Here is a 26,086-nt window from a genome sequence, read left to right on the forward strand (position 1 = left end):
CATGATCATTTTTCAGTTCTATCTACTGTTCAGTTGCTTTATCTGGGTAGGTTATAGTCCACAATGGATTTTCTCTCCGTAGTCTGAGTAATGGTGATGGGGGTGTTTTGAACAAATAATGCTGTCCCACACTCGCACACACACACACACACACACACACACACACACACACACACACACACACACACACACACACACATACACACACCTAACTGGACCCTGGGAACTGTTTTATAGTAGCCATCCCAATCATTTACTTTTCTTTTCTTTAGTAAAAAAAATACAGTAGGCACTTCTAGACTAGTGTGTCTGTCATCCTCAACCCATAAAGAGTGGACTTGTTTCCATAGAGCCGCGTTTGCCTGGCTACACATCCACATCACTCCGGTCAACTGACGTTTCTTTGTAACGATCGATTAAGCAGCGGAATTAAATTCAGGGTGAGTCGTCAGGCAAGCGTTTCGTTGCGCTCACGTCCCTCCCATTCAGTCAACTTTGTACGAGGCGGGCAGTCAAGCGTCTTCATAGCGCAAATCCCCATCACACGTCAGAGACGACATCATTCTTTAAGGTTGAATCAAGTAGGGTAGAAAGTTTTGCGACAGACAGTGTTGCCAAGCAGCTCCTAGGTAGTGGACCTAGTTATTTCGCACAGTTTATCGCACAGTTCTTACGGATATTATTTTTTATAGATCAGCTATGCCCCACACCGTGACATTGAATGGACCCTCACCTTGGGGTTTTCGACTGGTCGGTGGAAGGGACTTCAGTACACCGTTAACTATTTCGAGGGTATGTAAATGTGTTCCCATGTATTTATTCTAATGTCGAAATAGGATTGCTTTACCCTCATAATGCGTTTGGTCTAATGTCTTTCATGTAGCCTAATTTGGCACCAACGCATAGGGTACTAGGGGGTAACTAGCCCCAAGCCCCACCTAAGAACAATGTCTAATTGCTGACACAAAAAAAGCAACGTTTGAAAAAAAATGGTATGTGGTTAGGCAAATAAACTATAAAGGGAAATAAATGGCTACAGTTTACACTTTCTTTGTTTTTTCATGATATGTTGTTTTTAGAAAAGGGGTGTTTTAAAAAAAAGATTTTCTATGTAAAACTGATTAAATGGATTTCAACACACTTGTGTGAAACCCCTATGCCATAATCTCCTACCGGGGTAAATCATTGGAATTGAATATAAATAATACCATTAAATGACATTGGAATATAATATTTAATAACAATAACTTAACTCAGTGTAAAATTGATGTGGCAACTCTTATGCTCTGCTATTGCACGATTGTAATTTGTACCTTTAGGTCAGTAGTAAAACTGGTCACTAGTAAAACTGGAGCACAACTCCTGAGCCCACATCCTGCACTGCTCACACCTAATCCAGTCCCCACCTGTGACTGAAAATGGGGGGAGAGATGTCAATTAAAAAGCTCTCTCTTAAAAATGTAGGTAGCTATCTAGCTATATGACATAAAAGACTTTGTAAAATAGCTAAAAGGCTATAAAGTTGCATTAACTGTAAAGCTATCAGTCACTAGTGGAAACATTTACAACTGAAATTAAGTTGTGTTATCCTTTTTTTATGTATTTTACCTCAGACGATCTGGTAATAAGATTGCTAGCTAGTACTCCTAGCATATTATGCTAACTAGCTAGCTGGCTAGCATTTACTGCTAGTGAAGTTGCTAGCTAGCAAGTTAGCATAAACTAGCGCAAATGGGCTAGTCATTTTCTAAATGACAGGTAGAAACAGGGGCTAGTTGGGGGGGGGATCTTAAGGCTTTCCTTCTTGTATATTAAAAACAAATTATAAATCTAACCTTATTGGAATATATCTACAAAAAATTTGATCAACTTATCACAAAATTGTTTTGTTGAAATATCTCAAAAAGTTGTGATGACACAGAGGACATTTTTTGTTAAGCAAGAACAGTAATTTGGGGACATCCTATGGTCTTTATATGAATTACAGGGGGGAAGTTACCCCAGGGGCTAGTTACCGTCTACTACCCTAATTGTGAATTCAGATGGCTATTTGCCATGGAATAATACCAAAATGTATACAGATGGGGATCCATGTAATGCTTACCAGTCTAATGATCTAATGCCCTCCTTCAAATTGAATAATAGAATATTAGATTACATTTCTCAAGTTCTCCATTTTCTGATCTACTTGTTTAAATTGAATAATAGAAAACTGTTTTAAAATTCACATTTTTCTACACTGTAAAATTGAGATTTTAATCGTTTTCTAATTTATTTTGATTCATTTGTGAAATATATTTTTTTATATTGGTGTGGCTGGGGAAACGGGTGCTTTCTAAGTTTGTGGTTCATTTGGACGCTACCACTTCAATTTGGGGAGAGATTAGTCTTGCCTACACTATACAATAAAGTGGTAAATTAATGTGGTCCTTTTAGGTGAAGTTACACACACACACACACACACCAGATATCCCCAAAGTAATGCTATACCATTCTAACGGCCATGGTGCGTTGTCAGGCCACCAAATGGAGTTTACTCTCTTCTTACTGTCACTGACTGGGAACACATGGAGTTGTGTGCATCAGTCCCTGCAGGCTGCCCTTCAAATTCGCTACAACGTTATCCTTAATCCCCTGTGCCTATGCCAACACTTTGCATAGAGAGTCTAACAGCTAGGCCTAGCCTATTATGTTGAAACGGAAGGTTAATTTACAAATCTGTGCAAAATGGCATGGTGTTTTATGCACATTTCCAGTGAAGTAGCCTCATAGGCCTAGGTTTATTATCTTGTGAATGTAGCCGAATGAACAGATTGCATCGAGAAGAATTGTGAGTCCCTGTCTGGCTCTCGGGCTACCCCCGAACCATTGTGATGGAAGACACCTTGCAGCCTGCATAGCCACGTCTGAGACAGCAATTTTACGGTCCATTATTATAGCCTGTTATAGGTCTAGAGTTGACACTAGCCTCTATACGATGATCAAGTAGCCTAAGTTTGCGGTATAGCTGAGACAAATGCAAGCCTATAATGGAGACTATGCCCCTGTTTTGAGATAACCGGTGCATCCTTCATTCCTCCCATCCTTGAAGACATCACCAATAGATGTGTGAAAGGAGATTTTACGCTAGGCTACCAACCAAGTCATGTCGGATCAGTGATTATGTCTATAGACTATGATCATTGATCACCATTTATCTTATATATACTGTATATTTAGATCAATGATTATTTCAAGAATGGGAGAATCCACCCATGAATATATTTAAACAGCGCCTATATGCTGCTTTTGTAGGAGTGATCCTTGAGTTGCCTCTCCTTCCACAGACACTTAAAATCCTTGCTTCACTCCTCTCGCAGCTGTTGGATAGGCCTATAAGGCCGATATGCTATAGTCTAATTTACTTTCACTTGCCCACTTTAACCTACTGTTAGTCTACAGGTTATGGGTACTCAATCTAGTGGACGGCTGTAGGTTTAGTCTTGGTTTATAATGGGCTGCAAAATAGCAGTGTCGTAGAAAATTTGGAGGGCAGCTGGACATCGGACATATGCACACTCATAGCTCCTGGTCTCCAGGGTCACAAGATAATCAACCTACAGTCGTTAGAAGGATACTTGCCAGGGGGGGATACTGTTAATAAAGAACCATGGATAAGGTCCGTAGTTTCTTTTACACACAGACGTTTTGTTCCCCTCTTTTCTGAACGTCCCTCTCGTCATATAGACCTAGCTGTTAGACTTTTTAAGATACTGTAGGCTATGCAAGGTATTTGCCGAGGCTACGCAGCAGAACTTTGCAGCGAATCTGGAGGGCAGACTGACAGGGGCTCAGTCCCAGGTCTCTTCACGGTCAGGGACAGTGCCAGGAGAGTTTCTTCATTTGGATGTGCTCATCATGTATCATGTCCGTTTTAATAGTGTACGCCTGTAGTCTGAAGTTGCCAGGCGGAAACTTGGTGTGTGTGTGTGTGTGTGTGTGTGTGTGTGTGTGTGTGTGTGTGTGTGTGTGTGTGTGTGTGTGTGTGTGTGTGTGTGTGTGTGTGTGTGTGTGTGTGTGTGTGTGTGTGTGTGTGTGTGTGTGTGCACAGTGACACTTGTGGTTGCAACACAATCTCACACTAAATTCTTACAAATATGTACAAAAAGTATTTCAGCAGATTTTGTGCATTCTTGTGCGTTTTGTGTGACTTAATTCGTAGGAAAATACACACATTTTTGTGTGACTTAATTCATAGAAAAATACACACATTTATGTGTGACTTCATTCATAGGAAAACATTTATTAAGGGGCAAACTTCGGAACAATCTTTTGAAAGTTATTGGAGCAACGCATTTTGGGCAATGGTGTTCTACACTGCCTTTGGCCAGTAACCGAAATGTTGGTGGATCGAATCCCTGAGCTGACAAGGTAAAAATCTGTCGTTCTGCCTCTGAACAAGGCAGTTAACCCATTGTTCCTAGGCCGGCATTGTAAATAAGAATTTGTTCTTAACTGACTTGCCTGGTTAAATAAAACAAAACCCAAGCTTCAGACTGAGCATTTCTCACTGGAAATTGCTGCTGACATTGAACATAGCTTAGGGTGAGGGTATTTCATTCATTTCAGACTCTTCTATGCCACTAATCCCAACATCTTATAACCCATACATTGTAAATAAACCTTTTTTAAAGTGATATCATTATTATTATTATAGGGCTGTGAAACCCATAGTAAATGGCTTCCATTTATTTACCGATAGCCATTTCCATTGTATAACAAGTAGGTTCCATTTATTTACAGTAATGTGTATATTAATTATTGCTTTCTTCAGTGAAAATACATAATATTTACAGTACCAGTCAAAAGTTTGGACACACCTACTCATTCCAGGTTTTAATTTATTTTGACTATTTTCTACATTGTAGAATAATAGTGAAGACATCAAAACTATGAAGTAACACATATGGAATCATGTAGTAAGCAAAGAGATTCTTCAAATAGCCACACTTTGCCTTGATGACAGCTTTGCACACTCTTGGCATTCCCTCAACCAGCTTCCCAAATATGCTGAGCACTTGTTGGCTGCTTTTCCTTCACTCTGCGGCCCGACTCATCCCAAACCATCTCAATTTGGTTGAGGTCGGGGGATTGTGGAGGCCAGGTCATCTGATGCAGCGCTCCATCACTTTCTTTCTTGGTCAAATAGCCCTTACACAGCCTGGAGGTATGTTGGGTCATTGTCCTGTTGAAAACAAATTATAGTCCCACTAGGCCCAAACCAGAAGGAATGGCATATCGCTGCAGAATGCTGTGGTAGCCATGTTGGTTAAGTGTGCCTTGAATTCTAAATACATCACAGACAGTGTCACCAGCAAAGCACCCCCACACCAAAGCACCCCCTCCTCCATGCTCTACGGTGGGAAATACACATGCGGAAATCATCCGTTGACACACACTGCGTATAACAAAGATACGGCGGTTGGAACCAAAAATCTCAAATTTGGACTCATCAGACCAAAGGATACATTTCCACCGGTCTGATGTCCATTGCTCGTGTTTCTTGGCCCAAGCAAGTCTCTTCTTAATATTGGTGTCCTTTATAGTCGTTTCTTTGCAGCAATCCTGATTCATGCAGTCTCCTCGAACAGTTGATGTTGAGATGTGTCTGCTACTTGAATTTTGTGAAGCATTTATTTGGGCTGCAATCTGAGGTGCAGTTAACTCTAATGAACTTATCCTCTGCAGCAGAGGTAACTCTGGGTCTTCCTTTCCTGTGGTGGTCCTCATTAGAGACAGTTCCATCATAGCGCTTGATGGTTTTTGCGACTGCACTTGAAGAAACTTTCAAAGTTCTTGACATTTTCCAGATTGACTGTCCTTCATATCTTAACATAATGATGGACTGTAATTTCTCTATGCTTTTTTGAGCTGTTCTTGCCATAATATGGACTTGGTCTTTAACCAAACAGGGCAATTCTTTATTTATTTATTTCACCTTTATTTAACCAGGAAGGCCCGTCGAGAAAGTTCTCATTTACAACTGCGACCTGGCCAAGATAAAGCAAAGCAGTGGGACACAAACAACAACACAGAGTTACACATGGAATACAAAAAACATACAATCAATTAAACAATAGAAAAAGTCTGTATACAGTATGTGCAAATGAGGTAAAATAAGGGAGGTAAGGCAATAAATAGGCCATAGAGGCGAAATAATTACAATTTAGCAATTAAACACTGGACTGATAGATGTGCAGAAGATGAATGTGCAGGTAGAGATACTGGGGTGCAAAGGAGCAAAAAAATAAAATAAAATAACAGTATGGGGATGAGGTAGTTGGATGGGCTATTTACAGATGGGCTATGTACAGGTGCAGTAATCTGTAAACTGCTCTGACAGCTGATGCTTAAATGTAAGGAGGGAGATATGAGTCTCTAGCTTCAGTGATTTTTGCAATTCGTTCCAGTCATTGGCAGCAGAGAACTGGAAGGAAAAGTGGTCAAAGGAGGAATTGGCATTGGGGGTGACCAGTGAAATATACCTGCTGGAGCGCGTGCTACGGGTGGGTGCTGCTATGTTGACCAGTGAGCTGAGATAAGGCGGGACTTTACCTAGCCAAGACTTATAGATGACCTGGAGCCAGTAGGTTTGGCGACGAATATGAAGCGAGGGCCAGCCAACAAGAGCATACAGGTCGCAGTGGTGGGTAGTATATGGGGCTTTGGTGACAAAACGGATGGCACTGTGATGGACTGCATCCAATTTGCTGAGTAGAGTGTTGGAGGCAATTTTGTAAATGACATCACCGAAGTCAAGGATCGGCAGGATAGTCAGTTTTACGAGGGTATGTTTGGCAGCATGAGTGAAGGAGGTTTTGTTGCGGAATATGAAGCCGATTCTAGATTTAAATTTGGATTGGAGATGCTTAATATGAGTCTGGAGGGAGAGTTTACAGTCTAACCAGACACCTAGGTATTTGTAGTTGTCCACATATTCTAAGTCAGAACCATCCAGAGTAGTGATGCTAGGCGGGCAGGTGCGGGCAGCGATCGGTTGAAGAGCATGCATTTAGCTTTACTTGCATTTAAAAGCAGTTGGAGGCCACGGAAGGAGAGTTGTATGGTATTGAAGCTCGTTTGGAGGTTTGTTAACACAGTGTCCAAAGAAGGGCCAGAAGTATACAGAATGGCGTCGTCTCCGTAGAGGTGGATCAGAGAATCACCAGCAGCAAGAGCGACATAATTGATGTACACAGAGAAAAGAGTCGGCCCGAGAATTGGACCCTGTGGCACCCCCATAGAGACTGCCAGAGGTCCAGACAACAGGCCTGCCGATTTGACACATTGAACTCTGTCTGAGAAGCAGTTAGTGAACCAGGCAAGGCAGTCATTTGAGAAACCAAGGATGTTGAGTCTGTCGATAAGAATGTGGTGGTTGACAGAATCAAAAGCCTTGGCCAGGTCGATGAAAACAGCTGCACAGTGTTGTCTCTTATCTATGGCGGTTATGATATCATTTAGGACCTTGAGCGTGGCTGAGATGCCCCCATGACCAGCTCGGAATCCAGATAGCATAGTGGAGAAGGTACAGTGGGATTCGAAATTGTCGGTGATCTGTTTGTTAATTTGGCTTTCGAAGACCTTAGAAAGGCAGGGTAGGATAGATATAGGTCTGTAGCAGTTTGGGTCTAGACTGTCTCCCCTTTGAAGAGGGGGATGACCGCGGCAGCTTTCCAATCTTTGGGGATCTCAGACGATATGATAGAGAGGTTGAACAGTCTAGTAATAGGTGTTGCAACAATTTCGGTGGATAATTTTAGAAAGAGAGGGTCCAGTTTGTCTAGCCTGGCTGATTTGTAGGGGTCCAGATTTTGCAGCACTTTCAGAACATCAGCTATCTGGATTTGGGTGAAGGAGAAATGGGGGAGGTTTGGGCTAGTTGCTGTGTGGGGTGCAGGGCTGTTGACCGGGGTAGGGGTAGCCAGGTGGAAAGCATGGCCAGCCGTAGAAAAATGCTTATTGATATTCTCAATTATTGTGGATTTATCGGTGGTGACAGTGTTTCCTAGCCTCAGTGCATTGGGCAGCTGAGAGGAGGTGCTCTTATTCTCCATGGACATTACAGTGTCCCAGAACTTTTTTGAGTTTGTGCTACAGGATCTAAATATCTGTTTGAAAAAGCTAGCCTTTGCTTTCCTAACTGCCTGTGTGTATTGGTTCCTAACTTCCCTTCTGTATACCACCCCTACCTTGTCACAACACAACTGATTGGCTCAAAAATGTACTTTTAACATGGCACACCTGTTAATTGAAATCATTCCAGGTGTCTACCTCATGAAGCTGGTTGAGAGAATGACAAGAGCGTGCGAATATGTCATCAAGGCAAAGGGTGGCTGCTTTGAAAAATGTCAAATATAAAACACTTTTTTGGTTACTACATGATTCTATGTGGGTTATTTCATAGTTTTGATGTCATCACTATTATTCTACAATGTAGAAAATAGTACAAATAAAGAAAAACCCTTGAATGAGTAGGTGTTCTAACTTTTGACCGTGGTGTATCTATTTGTTTTTCTCTAATCTGGCAACCCTCATAAAACTCGACATAGCCTTATATAAAATGCATTATGAAAGAAATTGTGTAATGTACACTAAAAAGTGGAGCCTTGTTGTCAGGGATTTCTTCGTCGTCAGACGATATGGCGAAATCATCGTCAGAAAATGAGGACCAATATGCAGCAGAGTTGAGATAGTTCATTTTGAACTTTTAATAAACTCAAAACGAACATACAAAAATAACAAAATAAACTCACGATTTACAGACAGCCCTGTTATGCTCACTCACGCTAAACAAGAAACAATCTCCCACAAATACACAGACAAACACACCCAACTAATATAGGACTTCCAATCAAAGGCAACACCACACAGCTGCCTTCAATTGGAAGTCCACCCCAATTAACTCAACATAGAAACAGATTACCTAGACTAAACATAGAATTACATAAACAAGGAACAGTGCCCAAAAACCCCAGAATACATAAATCAAATGCCCTTTTAGAAAAAACACCACCCCGAACCACATAAACCAAATACCCTCTGCCACGTCCTGACCAAACTACAATAACAATTAACCCTTATGCTGGCCAGGACGTGACACTTGTCTTAAATGCATTTTGAAGAAAATGGTGTAATGTAGGCTCCCTGAAAAATGAAATGCGTTATGAAGGAAATCATGTAGGGCTACTACAAGTGCCCCAGTATCCCAAAGTATTAACTGAAAACAAGCAGAGAAAACAGTATTGGCATGAATAAAAATACAAAACTGCTACTATTATATTATAATTATTTTGGTGACAACCTGGTTGATTAACAATATTGGGCTTGTTAACCCGTTTGTTTCTTTACATAAATACGTGGGAGACAAAAAAAAGGCAGTGTATAAGACCATTGCACATCGTGCATTGCTCTAATAACTTTCGAAAGATTGTTCCGAAGATTGCCACCCCCAAAATAATTTTTCTGTGAATGAAGTGGCACAAAAATTTGTGTATTTTTCGACAAATTAGGTCGCACAAAAATGTGTCTTTTCACACCAATTTAGCCACACAAAAATGCACTAAATCTGCTGAAATACTTTTTGTACATATTTGCACGAATTGAGTGTGAGATTGTGTTGCAACTATCCAGCAGCTCATGCTTCAAAGTTTAATCAAGTGTGCCAGACTCACCACTTTGTGTCGTTATGGCTGCTGTTTGTTAGCCCAAACACCCACAAAGTCTGTATCTATTAGGTGTTCTGTTCACTTTCCATTTATTATACAATTTGAAGTGGTGAGGCCCTCTCGCATGGGAAAGTAGCCTAGTGTTGAATGAATGAAGTGTAGCGTGCTGCCATGCTTTCATTGTGAAATGTGACTGTTACCACATAATTCTGCTCTGTCAAGAATTCCCAAACAAACCTGCTACAATTTTGCTACATGGCACAGGACAGACTGTCTATGTTGGCATATCTGTTGTACTTTTTTCAACACCCACATTATGATGAGGCTACTAACAAGACAGTAGCTTTCTGTGGAGGTCAAATAATATCAATATAATAAGCTTTAATCCTGTATAATATAAATGTATAATACAATATATATATAAATATATATATATATATACACATTTTCATAACTGACTAAAAGCTCATCAACACCCTTACTTTACCTCACAATATGTGTCATATGGTCGATTTCTAAGGTTCTGAAAGAGTCAGGGGGCCAGCAGGGGACTTGGCAGTAGCCAATAGTCAGTCAGGGTAAACAGTGGTGGCGTCCTGGAGTGGGCCGGGCGTTGACATTTGTTTTTCATCAGAGATTGTGGTGCTACTGAGGGATTCCAGGTGTTGTCTCAGCTGCAAGCCTCCAGACTCTTTAACTACCACTGCAACCAGGGGTGTAATTTTTAGATTCACGAGGGGAGACTGACTCAAGGTCACCTGAAGTAGCCTTTTTCATGTTCTAGGCCAGATATTCCCAAACTGGGAATATCTTCACATTTTCAAACCGTTCATTTATATTTTCCAACGGGACTAGACATTTGGGTGAGGTTTTTTTCTTGCCTGAGTAGCCTCGTTTCACTGGAAAAAATAAAATGAAACCATCTAGTGTTCAGAAAAATAACAACACAATGTCATATTCAGGTAGCCTAGTCAAATAATTAACATCCAATCACATTAACCGTTACTCGCTCGCTGGAATTCCACTAACGGTCCGTATGTAGCCAAACGTAGCTGTTGCTCATTCCGTTTGCTCGATAATGGATAAATGGTAAAAACCAAAAAAAGTAAGGCCTGCGTCCATAGAGACACATACCAGCAGTACTGCACCTGTTGATGACACAAGTTGTTCTGCTTCCACGAGCACATCCAATGCTAGCATCAGTAATTCTACATTTGTTGTTAGCCCAGCTAGCATGGACACTGACAGTTGTGAATCTGATGCAGCCGAAGAGCTACTGCCCACTTACCTGGGAAAGCACCAAACAACAGACAGGGACGGTGGACCATCGAAGAGGTGCAAATATGATGAGAACTACATTGATTTGGGGTTCACTTATATTGGGAGTAGTGCCTTTCCTCAGGCACAGTGTGTTATATGTGCAAAAGTACTATCTTACAACTCGATGAAACCTTCACTCTTGCGCAGACATTTAGAAACAAAACATACCATTTTCGAAAATAAGCCACAGGCGTTTTTTGAGCGAGAATTAAGACGATTTTCGAGTAGTAGGACATGTATAAAAGCAACAGATACCATTAATAAGAAGGGGCTAGAAGCGTTTTATATGGTGAGCTACCGAGTGGCTAGGACAGGCAAGCCCCATACTATTGTGGAGGACTTAATTCTTCCTGTTTCCGCGGATATGGCTGGGACAATGCTGGAGGAAAAGGCCAAAGAACTATACAGACAATGTCTTCGTCAAACAACACTGTTTCATGACGCATCAGTGACATGGCAGGAGATGTTTTGAAACAATTACTGCTTCACATACAAGCCAGTGAATTCTATGCCTTACAGCTGGATGACGGACAATGTCAAATGTGATATAGCGAAGCACCTGACTGAGTTTTGTGTGTAATTACGCAGGTACTTTCCCGAAGCGGATGACACAAACAACTGGATTCGTTATCTCTTTCATGTCCTGCCTCCAGTCCACTTATCGATATCTGAACAAGAGAGCCTCATTGAAATTGCAACAAGCAGTTCTGTGAAAATTGAATTGAATCAGAAGCTACTGCCAGATTTCTGGATTGGGCTGCTCTGAGTATCCTGCCTTGGCAAATCGCTCTGTTAAGACACGGATGCCCTTTGCAACCACGCACTCTACCTATCTGCCCTCACTAGCATGAAAACTAAATACAGACTGTGTGTGGAAAATGATTTAAGACTGAGACTCTCTCCAATACAACCTAACATTGCAGAGTTATGTGCATCCTTTCAAGCACACCCTTCTCATTAAACTGTGGTGAGTTATTCACAATTATCGATGAACAAATAAGGTTTTGTATGTAAGATGGTCAAATAAAGAGCAACATTATTGATTATTATTTATTTGTTATTTGTGCCCTGGTCCTATAAGAGCTCTTTGTCACTTCCCACGAGCCGGGTTGTGACAAAAAACTCACACTCATTCTTATGTTTAATAAATGTATCGTAAAGTGTATGTGTGGCAGGCTTACAATGATGGCGACAAAACAACATTTGAGAGTGCGCTGTCCCTGGTGCTAGAGGGGGTACGCAGCTGGAGGTTGAATGTTTGAAGGGGTACGGGACTATAAAAGGTTTGGGAACTGCTGTTCTAGGCCATTGACATCTTTGCTAAGCGTACTTGAAAAAAAAATGTTGCTTTCAAGGGTTTACAGTACCATGACTTTGTGCACTGCAAGTGCTGATCATCTGATATCATGCTTGTGATTTTTATTGTACCAAGACATTATTAGACAAGGCTTTCTCAGAAAATCTTCCTTAGGCCAGTTAGACCCATACACAAACTGCTTTGCTGGCACTATAAAAAGGCAGACCTTAATCATGGCAGATGCAGATGTCACTGGTGGCATCCCAAATGACACTCTATTCCTTATGTGGTGCACTACTTTTGATCAGGGCCCATAGGGATCTGGTCAAAACTAGTGCACTATGGTAATAGGGTGTGATTTGGGACGTGCCCACTGACAATCACAGGGTGGCAGGTAGCCTAGCGATTAGGAGCATTGGGCCTGTAACCAAAAGGTTTGCTGGTTCAATTCCCCTAGGTGAAACATCTGTCGATGTGCCTTTGAGCAAGGCACTTAACCGTAATTGCTCCAGGGTCGCCATCAATAATGGCTGATCTCTGACCCCTCTCTCCATTCCATTGTTTCTGCAACCTCACCCTAACAAGCAAAGTTTGACATGTGTTCTATCCTCTTGTTGCTTTGAGTCTCTAGTGACTCCTGTCAAGGAATGAAGTTTAAAGTGGGATATGCAAAAAACACATTTCCAATTCTCACTTGTACATGTGTGAAATATGACAAATGTAAGCACCTAAGTATCTTATCTACAGTGCTTAAAATAACATCAGATCCACTCCATATCAAATCAAATCAAAGTTTATTTGTCACGTGTGCTGAATACAACAGGTGTAGACTTTGCAGTGAAATGCTTACGATAACACACAATGAAAGTGTCTAATGTAGTCAACTCCAATATAAAAAACAACCCAGACCTTTTGCTATGGGACTCGAAATTGAGCTCGAGGGCATCCTGTTTCAGTTGATAATCCTTAGATGTTTCTACAACTTGATTGGAGTCCACCTGTGCTAAATTCAATTGATTGCACTTGATTTGGAAAGGCACAGACCTTTGTCTATATAAGGTCCCACAGTTGACAGAGAATGTCAGAGCAAAAACCAAGCCATGAGGTCGAAGGAATTGTCTGTAGAGCTCCAGGACCGGATTGTGTCGAGGCACAGTTCGGGGGAATGGTACCAAAAAATGTCTGCAGCATTGAAGGTCCCCAAGAACACAGTGGCTTCCATCATTCTTAAATGGAAGACGTTTGGAACCAGCAAGACTTCTCATAGAGATGGCCAACCCACAAACTGAGCAATCGGGGAGAAGGGCCTTGGTCAGTGAGGTGACCAAGAACCCGATGGTCACTCTGACAGAGCTCTAGAGTTCCTCTGTGGAGATGGGAGAACCTTCCAGAAGGACAACCATCTGTGCAGCACTCCACCAATCAGGCCTTTATTGTAGAGTGGCCAAACGGTAGTCACTCATACTCTCAGACCATGAGAAACAAGATTCTCTGGTCTGAAGAAACCAAGATTGAACTCTTTGGCCTGAATGCCAAGCGTCACGTCTGGAGGAAACCTGGCACCATCCCTACGGTGAAGTATGGTGGTGGCAGCATCATGCTGTGGGGATGTTTTTCAGCGGCAGGGACTGGGGGACTAGTCAGGATAGAGAGAAAGATTAACAGAGCAAAGTACAGAGAGATCCATGATGAAAACTTGCTCCAGAGTGCTCAGGTCTTCAGACTGGGGCGAAGGTTCACCTTCCAACAGGACAACGACCCTAAGCACACAGCCAAGACCATGCAGGAGTGGCTTCAGGATAAGTCTCTGAATGTCCTTGAGTGGCCCAGCCAGAACCCGGACATGAACCCGATCGAACAGCTCTGGAGAGACCTGAAAATTGCTTTGCAGCAACGCTCCCCATACAACCTGACAGAGCTTGAGACGCTCTGCAGAGAAGAATTGGAGAAACTCCCCAAATACAGGTGTGCCAAGCTTGTAGCGTCATACCCAAGAAGACTCAATGCTGTAATCGCTGCCAAAAGTGCTTCAACAAAGTACTGAGTAAAGGGTCTGAATACTTATGTAAATGTGATATTTCCGTTTTTTATTTTTATTTTTTTTATACATTTGAATAAAGAAAACAACAGTTTTTTCTTTGTCATTGTGGGGTATTGTGTGTAGATTGAGTGGGATTTAAAAAAAGATCAATTTTAGAATAAGGCTGTACCGTATCAATATGTGGAAAAGTCAAGCAGTCTGAATAAATTCCGAAGGCACTGTATAAACCACAGTAGATGCAGAGGGTCAAAGATCATACCCCCCAAGACATGCTGACCTCTCAACATTACAATAACAGGGGAGGTTAGCAGGTCTTGGGGGTATGATCTTTGACCCTCTGTACCTTTCTCAGTCAACATTTTTCACAATTTATTCTGGATTGTCCGTAATCATGGTAGCATCCGCATGAATGTAGACGTGTTTAGAAACATATACTGTTCTTATTTACAATAAAAGTGACTCCAAAATGACACAATACATTTTTTTACCATTCATTTCCATTGGGCACAAAATAATCTGAAACACAACCAAAACCAACTGGAAATGCCCCCAACAAGTTTATAGAGTCACAAGCTTGTAGTCATTGCGTGTTAGGAATATGGGACCAAATACGACACTTATGACTACTTTAGTTATAAGAATCTTTAGGGGTTTCAATCATTTTGACCCATAACTTTTTTGATTAAAAAAGTATTACTTCATATTTTTTTCTGAGCAATTTTATTAGTATAAAATAATATAATTTCAGTTTTTTTGGGGATATAGCTCGGTATTTGAATAACTTATTTTATAGTCATTATTGCTCATCTTTATTAAGGGTGTAAATAATTTCAATCCAGGTCCTCAGCGGCCCTCTATTTTACACAGACTGCAGATATGCCTTTGCATATCTCTGAGTTAATGATCTAGAACACCTGCATTCTTAAACAATGAAATTCTGGGTCCCAGTACACCATCCCGATTGCAATAGCTGGTTTGTAGCTAAGGTGCTAATTGGGCTTGAGTTGTGAGTGGGAAGTCCGTAGGACTCATGCATCTAAATTGCCAACCAAGGGAGCCAGCCAGATCTCTGATGTAATTGTCAAAGCATTTTGAAGGGATGTGCAGAAAATATCAGTTAGGGTATAAAACCTTGTTAAATCAATGTCAATTTAACTCCCATGCAAGAGGTGACATAAGTCAAGACCAGCTAATGGTGCTAATTCATAAACAGAATTCCTCTTGGACAGTAGTTCACAGCTCAATGTCATGTAAATAAAAACGAAAATGTGTTTCTCGTTACGAATTTTTCACGAGTTTCCATTAAAACGCTCCAGTCCAAGCTGTATGTCCTGTTGTGTGGTCCTGAAAATGTATGATTTCCCTAAAGATTCTCCTTTGGACATTTGACAAATAAGTTTCCCAAAGTGTTCTGGGAACTAACATTAGCTAGGAAGGCTATACAGTAGTAGATCTATACACTTATGCCAAGGTCAGATCCTGTGCATAAGGTTTATCAAACCTTTTCTATATATTTGACATTTCAATCAATGTTCTTATGTATTTTCTCTACTGAATGGGGTCACTGATGTTTACTTTATCAGAGAAATATTATCTGAGCAGTTAAGTCTTCTGTATTTGACTCCCCCCAATGTCTGAGTTTCCTTCTTTCAAATGCAAGGAGAGATTTACTTCACCGACATTTGGACTCTGTTATATTTTCCTTTCCTCTGAAGTTATCTTTTATCAGAGATAGGAATGTATCTGGGTCCTTCCATGAAATGAGTGCCTTTTGTTAGAATTTGTGCACAAATATGTTATATTAAATCAGGGATGGGCAACTCCAGTCCTTGGGCCTGATTGGTGTCCCCCCTTTTTTTGCCCCAGCCTGTCACGTCCTGACCAGTATAAGGTTAATTGGTATTGTAGTTTGGTCAGGACGTGGCAGAGGGTATTCGTTTTATGTGGTTCGGGGTGGTGTGTTTTGTTGAAGGGGCATTTGGTTTAAGTATTTCGGGGTTTTTGGGCACTGTTTGGTTTTCAGGTATTCTATGATTTTGTCTAGTATGTCTGTTTCTATGTTTGGTTAATTGGGGTTGGGACTCTCAGTTGAAGGCAGGTGTTGTCTATCTGCCTTTGATTGAGAGTCCCATATATGAGGGTGTGTTTGTGTTTGTTATTTGTGGGTGATTGTTCTGTGTTGAGCTTTATGCTTTGCCAGACTGTTTGTTGTTCGTTCGTTCTAGTTCTTTATTATTTTGGTGTTCATTTTGTATTTATTAAAAAGCAAGATGAGCATACACATACCTGCTGCGTTTTGGTCATCCATTTCCAATGACAAGCGTGACACAGCCCCAGCTAACACACCTGACTTCAGTTTAGGACGCAATTAGTTTAATCAGCTTTGTTTGCTAGGGATGGGGAAAAGTGACACCACTCCGGCACCTGAGGACTGGAGTTACCCATCCCTGTATTAAATGAAGTGCCCTTTAAAATAGACCACATGGAAAATTCTATAAATCTGTTTTTAAAAAATATATATAAATAAAGACTTGCTGAAGTGTCAAAATTCTGCCTTTTGACATGTCCGTCTAAGGATACTCTGTGAAGATATATACTCTAGGAAGATTTTACGTACTTAATCACAACATTTCTAAGTTGTCACCATCATTGTAAATCTCTAGTTATTTTGTTGCGTTGACAAAGTCATTTCTGAAGAATATTCTTTATTTCATGTGATTAGTGATTCATTTTAAGGTAAAAAAAAAAAACCCTGTCTCTCATTTTAAGGTCAACCCTGTTACGTGAAATAAACTCCCGTTTTAATAGACGGGTTGGTTGTTTAGCAACAAAACCAACGTGGGTGCAACTATGGGGCAAAACAGACAGGGTTGACTTAGACTGTTGACAACGTGTAAACTATATTTAGTCTCTAAATGTTTAAAAACATAAATCAATTTGCACAATGAGCAGTTGTCTCTCAGATACAAAGTTTCAGTTGTTGGTTAGCTAGCTAGCTAATTTGAGCCATATTAGCATAGACATTACATCAGTCAAAACACCTCAAAACAAGACCTGGTACTTGTGTGCATGGCCAAAGAGCTATATTTTCATGTCATCCAACAAATGTAAATGCCTGGTATTTGCTAAACGGCATTGGCACTTGGATTGGAACTGGTGCTTTGGTCACATGACATGAAAATCTAGCTCTTTGACCACGCACACCAGTTGTGAGTTTGTCGTCGAAATGAGAATGCATGAGCAGAACTCCATAACTACTGTAAAATATTGTGGTGGATATTTCATGTTTTAGGGCTATTTTGCTTCCACTGGTCCTGCGGCCCTTTTTAATGTCAATGGCATAATGAACTTTACCCAGTACCAGGACATTTTGGCCAAAAACATGGTTACCTCTGCCAGGAGGCTGAAAGTTGGCCACAAGTGGATCTCCCAGCAAGACAATAACCCAATTAACACTTCAAAATCCACAATGAAATGGTTAATTGGCCACAAAACATTTTGCGATGGCCATCTTAATCTCCAGACTTGAAAACCCATTGAAAACCTGTGGTTTGAATTGAAGAGGGCAGTTCATATGTGCAGAAAATGGATATCAAGAATCTGGCAGGATTTTGTATGGAAGAATGGTCTAAGATCCCTCCCAATGTGTTCTCCAAATCATTAAAAATTTTTGAAAAAGGCTCAGTGCCATTATCCTCGCAATTTAAGTATTTAAAGGTATTGACAACAGGGGTGTCAATCATTTTGATCCCTACCGTTTTGAGAATGTTTTTTATTACTTGTTAAACAAAATCTAGAAAAAAAATTACAAATTCTCTGAGCAATTTCCCCATTATTTGAACATTCAATATATACTGAACAAAAATATAAAATCAACTAAAGTTACAGTTCATATAAGGAAATCAGCCAATTGAAATAAATTCAATAGGCCCTAATCTATGGATTTCACATGACTGGGCAGGGGCACAGCCATGGGTGGGCCTGGGAGGGCATAGGTCCACCCACTTGGGAGCCATGCCCGCCCACTGGGGAGCCAGACCCAGCCAATCAGAATTTGTTTTTCTACACAAAAGGGCTTTATTACAGAGAACTACTCCTCAGTTTCATCAGCTGTCCGGGTGGCTGGTCCCGCAGGGGATGAAGCCGGATGCGGAGATCCTGGGCTGGCATGGTTAAAGTGGTCTGTGGTTGTGAGGCCGGTTGGACGAACGGCCAAATTCTCTAAAACGATGTTGGATGCGGCTTATGGTATATGAATAGTCAATTATCTGGCAACAGCTCTGGTGGACATTCCTGGGGTCAGCATGCCAGTTGTATGCTCCCTCAAAACGTGAGACGTATTGTGTTGGGTTAAAAAACTGCACATTTTAGAGTGGACTTTTATTGTCCCCAGCACAAGTTGCACCTGTGTAATGATCATGCTGTTAATCAGGTTCTTGATATGCCACACCTATCAGGTGGATGGATTATCTTGGCAAAGGAGAAATGCTCACTAAGAGATGTAAACAAATTTGTGCACGTAATTTGAAAGAAATAAGCTTTTTGTGCCAATGGAAAATGTATGGAATCTTTTATTTCAGCTCATGGACCAACACTTTACATGTTGTGTTTATATTTTTGTTCAGTATACAGTAGTTCAGTACTTGAAATATATATTTTATACAGTAATTTTTTCTCATCTTTATCAAGGGTGTCAATAATGCCGGATCCCACTGTACAGTAGATTCTTCCTTTCTCCTCCTAGTTCCTCCTAAATTTGATTTACAGGCCTTTCTCGTTCCCTTGCTGTTTTATGATCGGTGCTTCCCTAATACCATAGTGCTGAACACATTGTCCCTGTGCCCCAAAGTTTTCTGTCTGTCACTGTGCCACATACCTAAGATGAGCCATGTGACATACAGCCAAATGAGATTTACTTACATATTGTCGGCCAAGACTTTCCTGCCGCCACTTCCTCCAGGTTTGAAAAACGTGACATGAGCACCTCTAGCACGAGGCACAAATAGCTGCCACTTCTATCAGCACTTAACACATTCAAAATGGTTTCAATTACCTTCATACAAATGGCAAATTAATATATACAATTCAGGCACGTACTACCGTATTACTCAGTGAAGCGTCACAAAGAAAGGAGATGGATATTGGTCAATGGACCGCAAAGGAGTGGACTTTCACTTGCAAAGGAAGGAACAGACATTCGGCTACACAAATTAGATTCAGAACATTACACTCAATGACTAACGCCGCGGTCGTACACGCAGCATAATGGGCGACGGCATTATTCCTCGGCTGCATTGAAGATCAAGCAGGCTCTCCCTGGCCTTGCATTCTCATTAAAGAAAGAGCCAATGCATTTACTCGACAGCTGCTCCATTGTTTATGGCACTGGCACATTTGAACTTCTTTGTTAGAGTGCAACAATCAAACGGCGTTGGGAATTTTGTAACCTAAAAAGTAATGATTTTCCCCAAATGTCCTCAAGGCCAAGGCAATAACCTTAGTTTCCATCATCCAACAAGCAAGCAAACAAAAGTGGTTGTTTGTCCGGTTGCCAGCATTATTCCTCTATTGCACTATGTGAGCCTGTATATGGCAAAGTATGTAACCTTGCCTAACAGCCAATCGGGACCACAGAGTTAACGGTTCAGATGAATTTCGCCTGTATTTTGGCACACGATGATGACACGACACAATACTATGACCCTGCCCCTTTTTCACACCCCACCAAAACTGTTAATCTTGCAGTATCCTAGAAAAAAAAACTACTCCTATTTTGGGGGAGCTCAGTTTTTGGCAGGCCCCATGGTTTATCTGTGTGACATTATAATATCATATGCTAACCACCGACAGAATGTGTTACTGATTAACTGTGTCGTTCTGTAAAGGGACCACCTCATAGAGTGACTCAGATTGTTTAGATTGCTCCAGCAACGCACTGAATCTTGATGCAATCAAAGTCAGTTAAATATGCCTAAGAAGGGGTCTGGACTCTGAGATGTTTCGTATTGGCGATAATTAAAGGCCTGTTGTGGAGATTTAGTGAGGGAACGTGAGTGAGTCATGTCTGGATGGCCATTCATGGCCTGACCCTGAGGTGGTCTTTGTCTCTCTGCAATAACAACACAACCTCCTACACTGTGACATAGCAGCAAAGCCACATCATCCACAACATACAGTGCATTCGGAAAGTATTCAGACTCCTTGACTTTTTCCACATTTTGTTACGTTACAGCCTTATTCTACAATGGATTAAATAAATAAAGTCCTCATCAATCGACACACAATACCCCATAGAGACAAAGTGAAAACTGGTTGTTTCCTTTTGCAAATGTATTAATAATTAAAAACAGAAATACCTTATTTACATAAGTATTCAGTCCCTTTGCCTTGAGACTCGAAATTGAGCTCCGGTGCATTCTGTTTCCTTTGATCATCCTTGATTTTTCTACAACTTTATTGGAGTCCACCTTTGGTAAATTCAATTGATTTGACATGACTCGGAAAGGCAAACACCTGTCTATATAAGGTCCCACAGTTATCAGTGCATGGGAGAAGGGCCTTGGTCAGGGAGGTGACAAAGAACCCGATGGTCACTCTGACCGAGCTCTCTGTGGAGATGGGAGAACCTTCCAGAAGGACAACCATCTCTGCAGCACTCCACCAATCAGGCCTTTATGGTAGAGTCACCAGACGGAAGCCACTCTTCAGTAAAAAGCACATGACAGCCCACTTGGAGTTTGCCAAAAGACACCTAAAGGACTCAGTCTGATGAAACCAAGATTGAACTCTTTGGAATGCATGTCAAGTGTCACGTCTGGAGGAAACCTGGCACACTACGGTGAAGCATGGTGGTGGTGGCAGCATCATGCTGTGGGAATGTTTTTCAGCAGTAGGGACTGGGAGACTAGTCAAGATTGAGGGAAAGATGAATGGAGCAAAGTATAGAGAGATCCTTGATCAAAACCTGCTCCAGAGTGCTCAGGACCACGGACTGGGGTGAAGCTTCACCTTCCAACAGGACAATGACCCTAAGCACACAGTCAAGACAACGCAGATTTCGCTTCGGGACAAGTCTCTGAATGTCCTTGAGTGGCCCAGCCAGAGCCCGAACCCGATCGAACAGCTCTGGAGAGACCTGAAAATAGCTGTGCAGCGGCGCTCCCCATACAATCTGACAGAGCTTGAGAGGATCTGCAGAGAAGAATGAGTGAAACTTACCAAATACAGATGTGCCAAACTTATAGCTTCGTACCCAAGAAGACTCAAGGCTGTAATCGCTGCCGAAGGTGATTCAACAAAGTACTGAGTAAATGGTCTGAATACTTATGTAAATGTTATATTTCCTTTTTCCTTTTTTATTTGCAAAAATGTCTAAGAACGTGTTTTTGCTTCGTCATTATTGGGTATTGTGTGTAGATTGATGAGGAAAAAAAACATTTTAATACATTTTAGAATAAGGCTGTGATGTAAATTTGTTTTGAAAAAGTCAACGGGTCTGAATGCTTTCCGAATGAACTGTAGCTCTGTTTACTCAGACCTAGTCAGATCCCACGGCAGTGACCCCTCAGTTTACTGAAACTGAGACTGCCTGTGACTGAGAAGGGAGTCAGAGACTGTAGATTTTGCATTCAACACTGAAACACGTCTCAGCTATTAGTTTTTCATGGACAATGAATTTACGTGCTTTTCTATTTAAAGCAAAGCACTGCTCAGTGTGCCAGCCTGCTCTCCTGTTGCAGAAGCACTTTTTCCTCTGTAGATAATGTGAGGTGATGTAGATAATCTTCAGGTCATTGTTCAAATGCAATTTCATTTGCATAATGTGAGACATTAACATTGTTTTCACAGTTCATGTACTTAAATCATTAAACAGTTGGCTGCCATTTATTTAATTTATTTGGTCAAAATGTTCTTTAACACAAAGTTGCGTTTCAACCATTGGTTCCAATGATAATACATCCTAATGTAACTTGCCGACAACATTCAGGGTAATAGGTCATATTTGTTATGAGATCACGTTGTGATTGCTCTTCTATAAAGATTAATGTCTGTGAAACACTTGAAGACATTGATTACAGAATAGTGCGTCTGACATTTAACAAACCGGAGATCCATTAGTTGTGTGACCGGTTACTAAACATCTTCCTTCGGCCTGATGTATAGATTGGTTTGGGCTCGGTCCAACAGAAAGTTGACATGTTGCAGGGGAGGTAAAATAATCCATTCATACGGGCAGGTCATAGAGTAAGACTGGCCTGGTTGTATGAGGGGGACGGAACATCGTGATGCTTGGTGGTTTCGTTTAACTGCCAAATCCAGATGTCCGGTGATGCAGGCACAGAAAGAGATGGGAGGATGGAGGGAGAGAGGGGGATAATTATGGAAAATTGCTGTCATGTGTAAACAATTGTTTCTGTAAAGGTAAAATGTACCCAGAGGAAGGAGGAGAAATCTCTCTCTCTCTCCCTCTCTCTCTCTCTCTCTCTCGCTCTCTCTTTCTTCCCCCTCTCTCTCTCTCTCTCTCTTTCTCCCCCGCCCCTCTTATGAGGCCCAGAAAGACATCCACAGGGGCTTTATATATCTGGAGTGAGAGATGACGGAAAGGAACCTGCAATGTATCTCCTAGTATTAGACAGAGGCTTTGTGTGTGTTCTGATGGACAGCACTCATGGGCTTAGTGCATCTCAAATGGCACCCTATTTTGTATATAATGCACTACTTTTGACCAGAGCCCTATGGGTCATAGTAGTACCCTATATAGGAAATAGAGTACCATTTGGGAAACAGACATGGACTTCAGTTGACATCACCCTGATTTCACACAAAACATTTTATTTTATATAACTCATGAAAGTAGTGAGGCACGTTTTGTGTTTCATCTTCCACTGTTGAATTTAATTGTTTTAGCACTTGCATGTCATAAAAACATGGAGGCAATTTTTTTATTTAACCTTTATTTAACTAGGCAAGTCAGTTAAAAATAAATTCTTATTTACAATGACTGCCGACCGAGGAACAGAGGGCCTTCTTCAGGGGAAGAACAACAGATTATTTTTTACCTTGTCAGCTCGGGGATTCGGTCCAGAAACCTTTTGGTTACTGGCCCAACGCTCTAACCACTAGGCTACCTGCTGCCTTGACTGCTATCACTGTATTGACACTCACATTAATGTTGTCAAACTTCAAAGAGTTCAAACTCCCAGGCTTACCAATAACGCTTTAACTGCCTGTTTTCTAATTTTGCTGTGTCACTCACTGCAACTGGCATTAGAACATGTAAACCTATAGTTCTGGGGTGGGTCACATTACAGCCTGAATAGACCGGCTGTATTATTGTATTTTGGCTGGGTGTGGCACATCCACCCTAATATTTTCTCTTTTGTTTGGTGGTAAGGTGACACCGGGCAGTAAGGCAGCACAGGGGGACCTGTGTCCTGGAGACACCATCCTGGTCATCAATGGGGACAGCACAGAGACCATGACACACATGGAGGCCCAGAACAGGATCAAAGCCTGCATGGGGGAGCTCACACTGGCCATCAGCAGGTATGTCTACATGGGAGTGTGACTGTGGGCTCTATTTGAACAAACATAACGCCATGGTAAATCTATGCATACGCGGTAGCACTATAGGTTCAGGGCAGACATATTTTTGCTATTATCACTATAATCGGTGCATTTGCTGGTGCTGGCGCAAAAGGGCTGGGTTGTAATGAATAAACAAGTTGTGGGTGAATCAAGGCTTGGCCCCTCACTGGCCAGTCAGAACATGCTCCTTGGCGAAATATATATACTTTTTTTTACCTTTATTTAACTAGGTAAGTCAGTTAAGAACCAATTCTTATTTACAATGACGGCCTATACCGGCCAAACCCAGTCGACGCTGGGCCAATTGTGCTCCGCCCTATGGGACTCAATTACTGCCGGTTGTGATAGAGCCTGGATTCAAACCAGGGTGTCTGTAGTGACACCTCTTGCACTGAGATGCAGTGCCTTAGACCGCTGCACCACACGGGAGCCCAAAAATGTGGCTGCTTCAGGTTGTGTATTTATGGTCTTTTATGTATGGTCTTGAAATCAACTCCAATTCCAATGTTATAGTTTGTTAAATGGCTTAAAGAAATGAAATAACAAAATCTAGACCTATCCCATTTTTGCTAAATAGGTTAACTTGAACCCATTTGCAGTCCGCTTTGTTCTAAGTAATTGCATGGTTTCAATAGCATTCGCACTGATACAGTGGGGGAACAAAGTATTTGATCCCCTGCTGATTTTGTACGTTTGCCCACTGACAAAGAAATGATCAGTTTATAATTTTAATAGTAGGTTTATTTGAACAGTGAGAGACAGAATAACAACAACAAAAATCCAGAAAAACGCATGTCAAAAATGTTATAAAATGATTTGCATATTAATGAGGGAAATAAGTATTTGACCCCTCTGCAAAACATGACTTAGTACTTGGTGGCAAAACCCCTGTTGGCAATCACAAAGGTCAGACGTTTCTTGTAGTTGGCCACCAGGTTTCCACACATCTCAGGAGGGATTTTGTCCCACTCCTCTTTGCAGATCTTCTCCAAGTCATTAAGGTTTCGAGGCTGACGTTTGGCAACTCGAACCTTCAGCTCCCTCCACAGATTTTCTATGGGATTAAGGTCTGGAGACTGGCTAGGCCACTCCAGGACCTTAATGAGCTTCTTCTTGAGCCACTCCTTTGTTGCCTTGGCCGTGGTGTGTTTTGGGTCATTGTCATGCTGGAATACCCATCCACGACCCATTTTCAATGCCCTGGCTGAGGGAAGGAGGTTCTCACCCAAGATTTGACGGTACATGGCCCCGTCCATCGTCCCTTTGATGCGGTGAAGTTGTCCTGTCCCCTTAGCAGAAAAACACCCCCAAAGCACAATGTTTCCACCTCCATGTTTGACGGTGGAGATGGTGTTCTTGGGGTCATAGGCAGCATTCCTCCTCCTCCAAACACGGCGAGTTGAGTTGATGTCAAAGAGCTCTATTTTGGTCTCATCTGACCACAACACTTTCACCAGTTGTCCTCTGAGTCATTCAGATGTTCATTGGCAAACTTCAGACGGGCATGTATATGTATTCTTGAGCAGGGGGACCTTGCGGGCGCTGCAGGATTTCAGTCCTTCACGGCGTAGTGTGTTACCAATTGTTTTCTTGGTGACTATGGTCCCAGCTGCCTTGAGATCATTGACAAGATCCTCCCGTGTAGTTCTGGGCTGATTCGTCAACGTTCTCATGATCATTGCAACTCCACGAGGTGAGATCTTGCATGGAGCCCCAGGCCGAAGGAGATTGACAGTTCTTTTGTGTTTCTTCCATTTGTGAATAATCGCACCAAATGTTGTCACCTTCTCACCAAGCTGCTTGGCGATGGTCTTGTAGCCCATTCCAGCCTTGTGTAGGTCTAAAATCTTGTCCCTGACATCCTTGGCGAGCTCTTTGGTCTTGGCAATGGTGGAGAGTTTGGAATCTGATTGATTGATTGCTTCTGTGGACAGGTGTCTTTTTTACAGGTAACAAGCTGCGGTTAGGAGCACTCCCTTTAAGAGTGTGCTCCTAATCTCAGCTCGTTACCTGTATAAAAGACACCTGGGAGCCAGAAATCTTTCTGATTGAGAGGGGGTCAAATACTTATTTCCCTCATTAAAATGCAAATCAATTTATAACATTTTTGACATGCGTTTTTCTGAATATTTT

The 26,086-nt window shown here is 41.6% G+C and overlaps 1 protein-coding gene across 1 annotated transcript in view; it reads left to right on the plus strand.

The window, feature by feature from the left end:
• The first annotated feature begins 453 nt into the window (after positions 1 to 453).
• LOC106567515 (PDZ and LIM domain protein 4) overlaps positions 454 to 26,086 on the plus strand; it is a 77,061-nt gene continuing 51,428 nt past the window's right edge. Inside the window, exons 1-2 of the mRNA XM_014136837.2 lie at positions 454 to 792; positions 23,760 to 23,911. Coding sequence (XP_013992312.1) covers positions 700 to 792; positions 23,760 to 23,911 — 245 coding nt within the window. The 5' untranslated portion in view covers positions 454 to 699. The remainder of the gene's footprint in view (positions 793 to 23,759; positions 23,912 to 26,086) is intronic.

The sequence above is a fragment of the Salmo salar genome, chromosome ssa13, assembly GCF_905237065.1.
Source record: "Salmo salar chromosome ssa13, Ssal_v3.1, whole genome shotgun sequence".
In the NCBI taxonomy this organism is placed as follows: domain Eukaryota; kingdom Metazoa; phylum Chordata; class Actinopteri; order Salmoniformes; family Salmonidae; genus Salmo; species Salmo salar.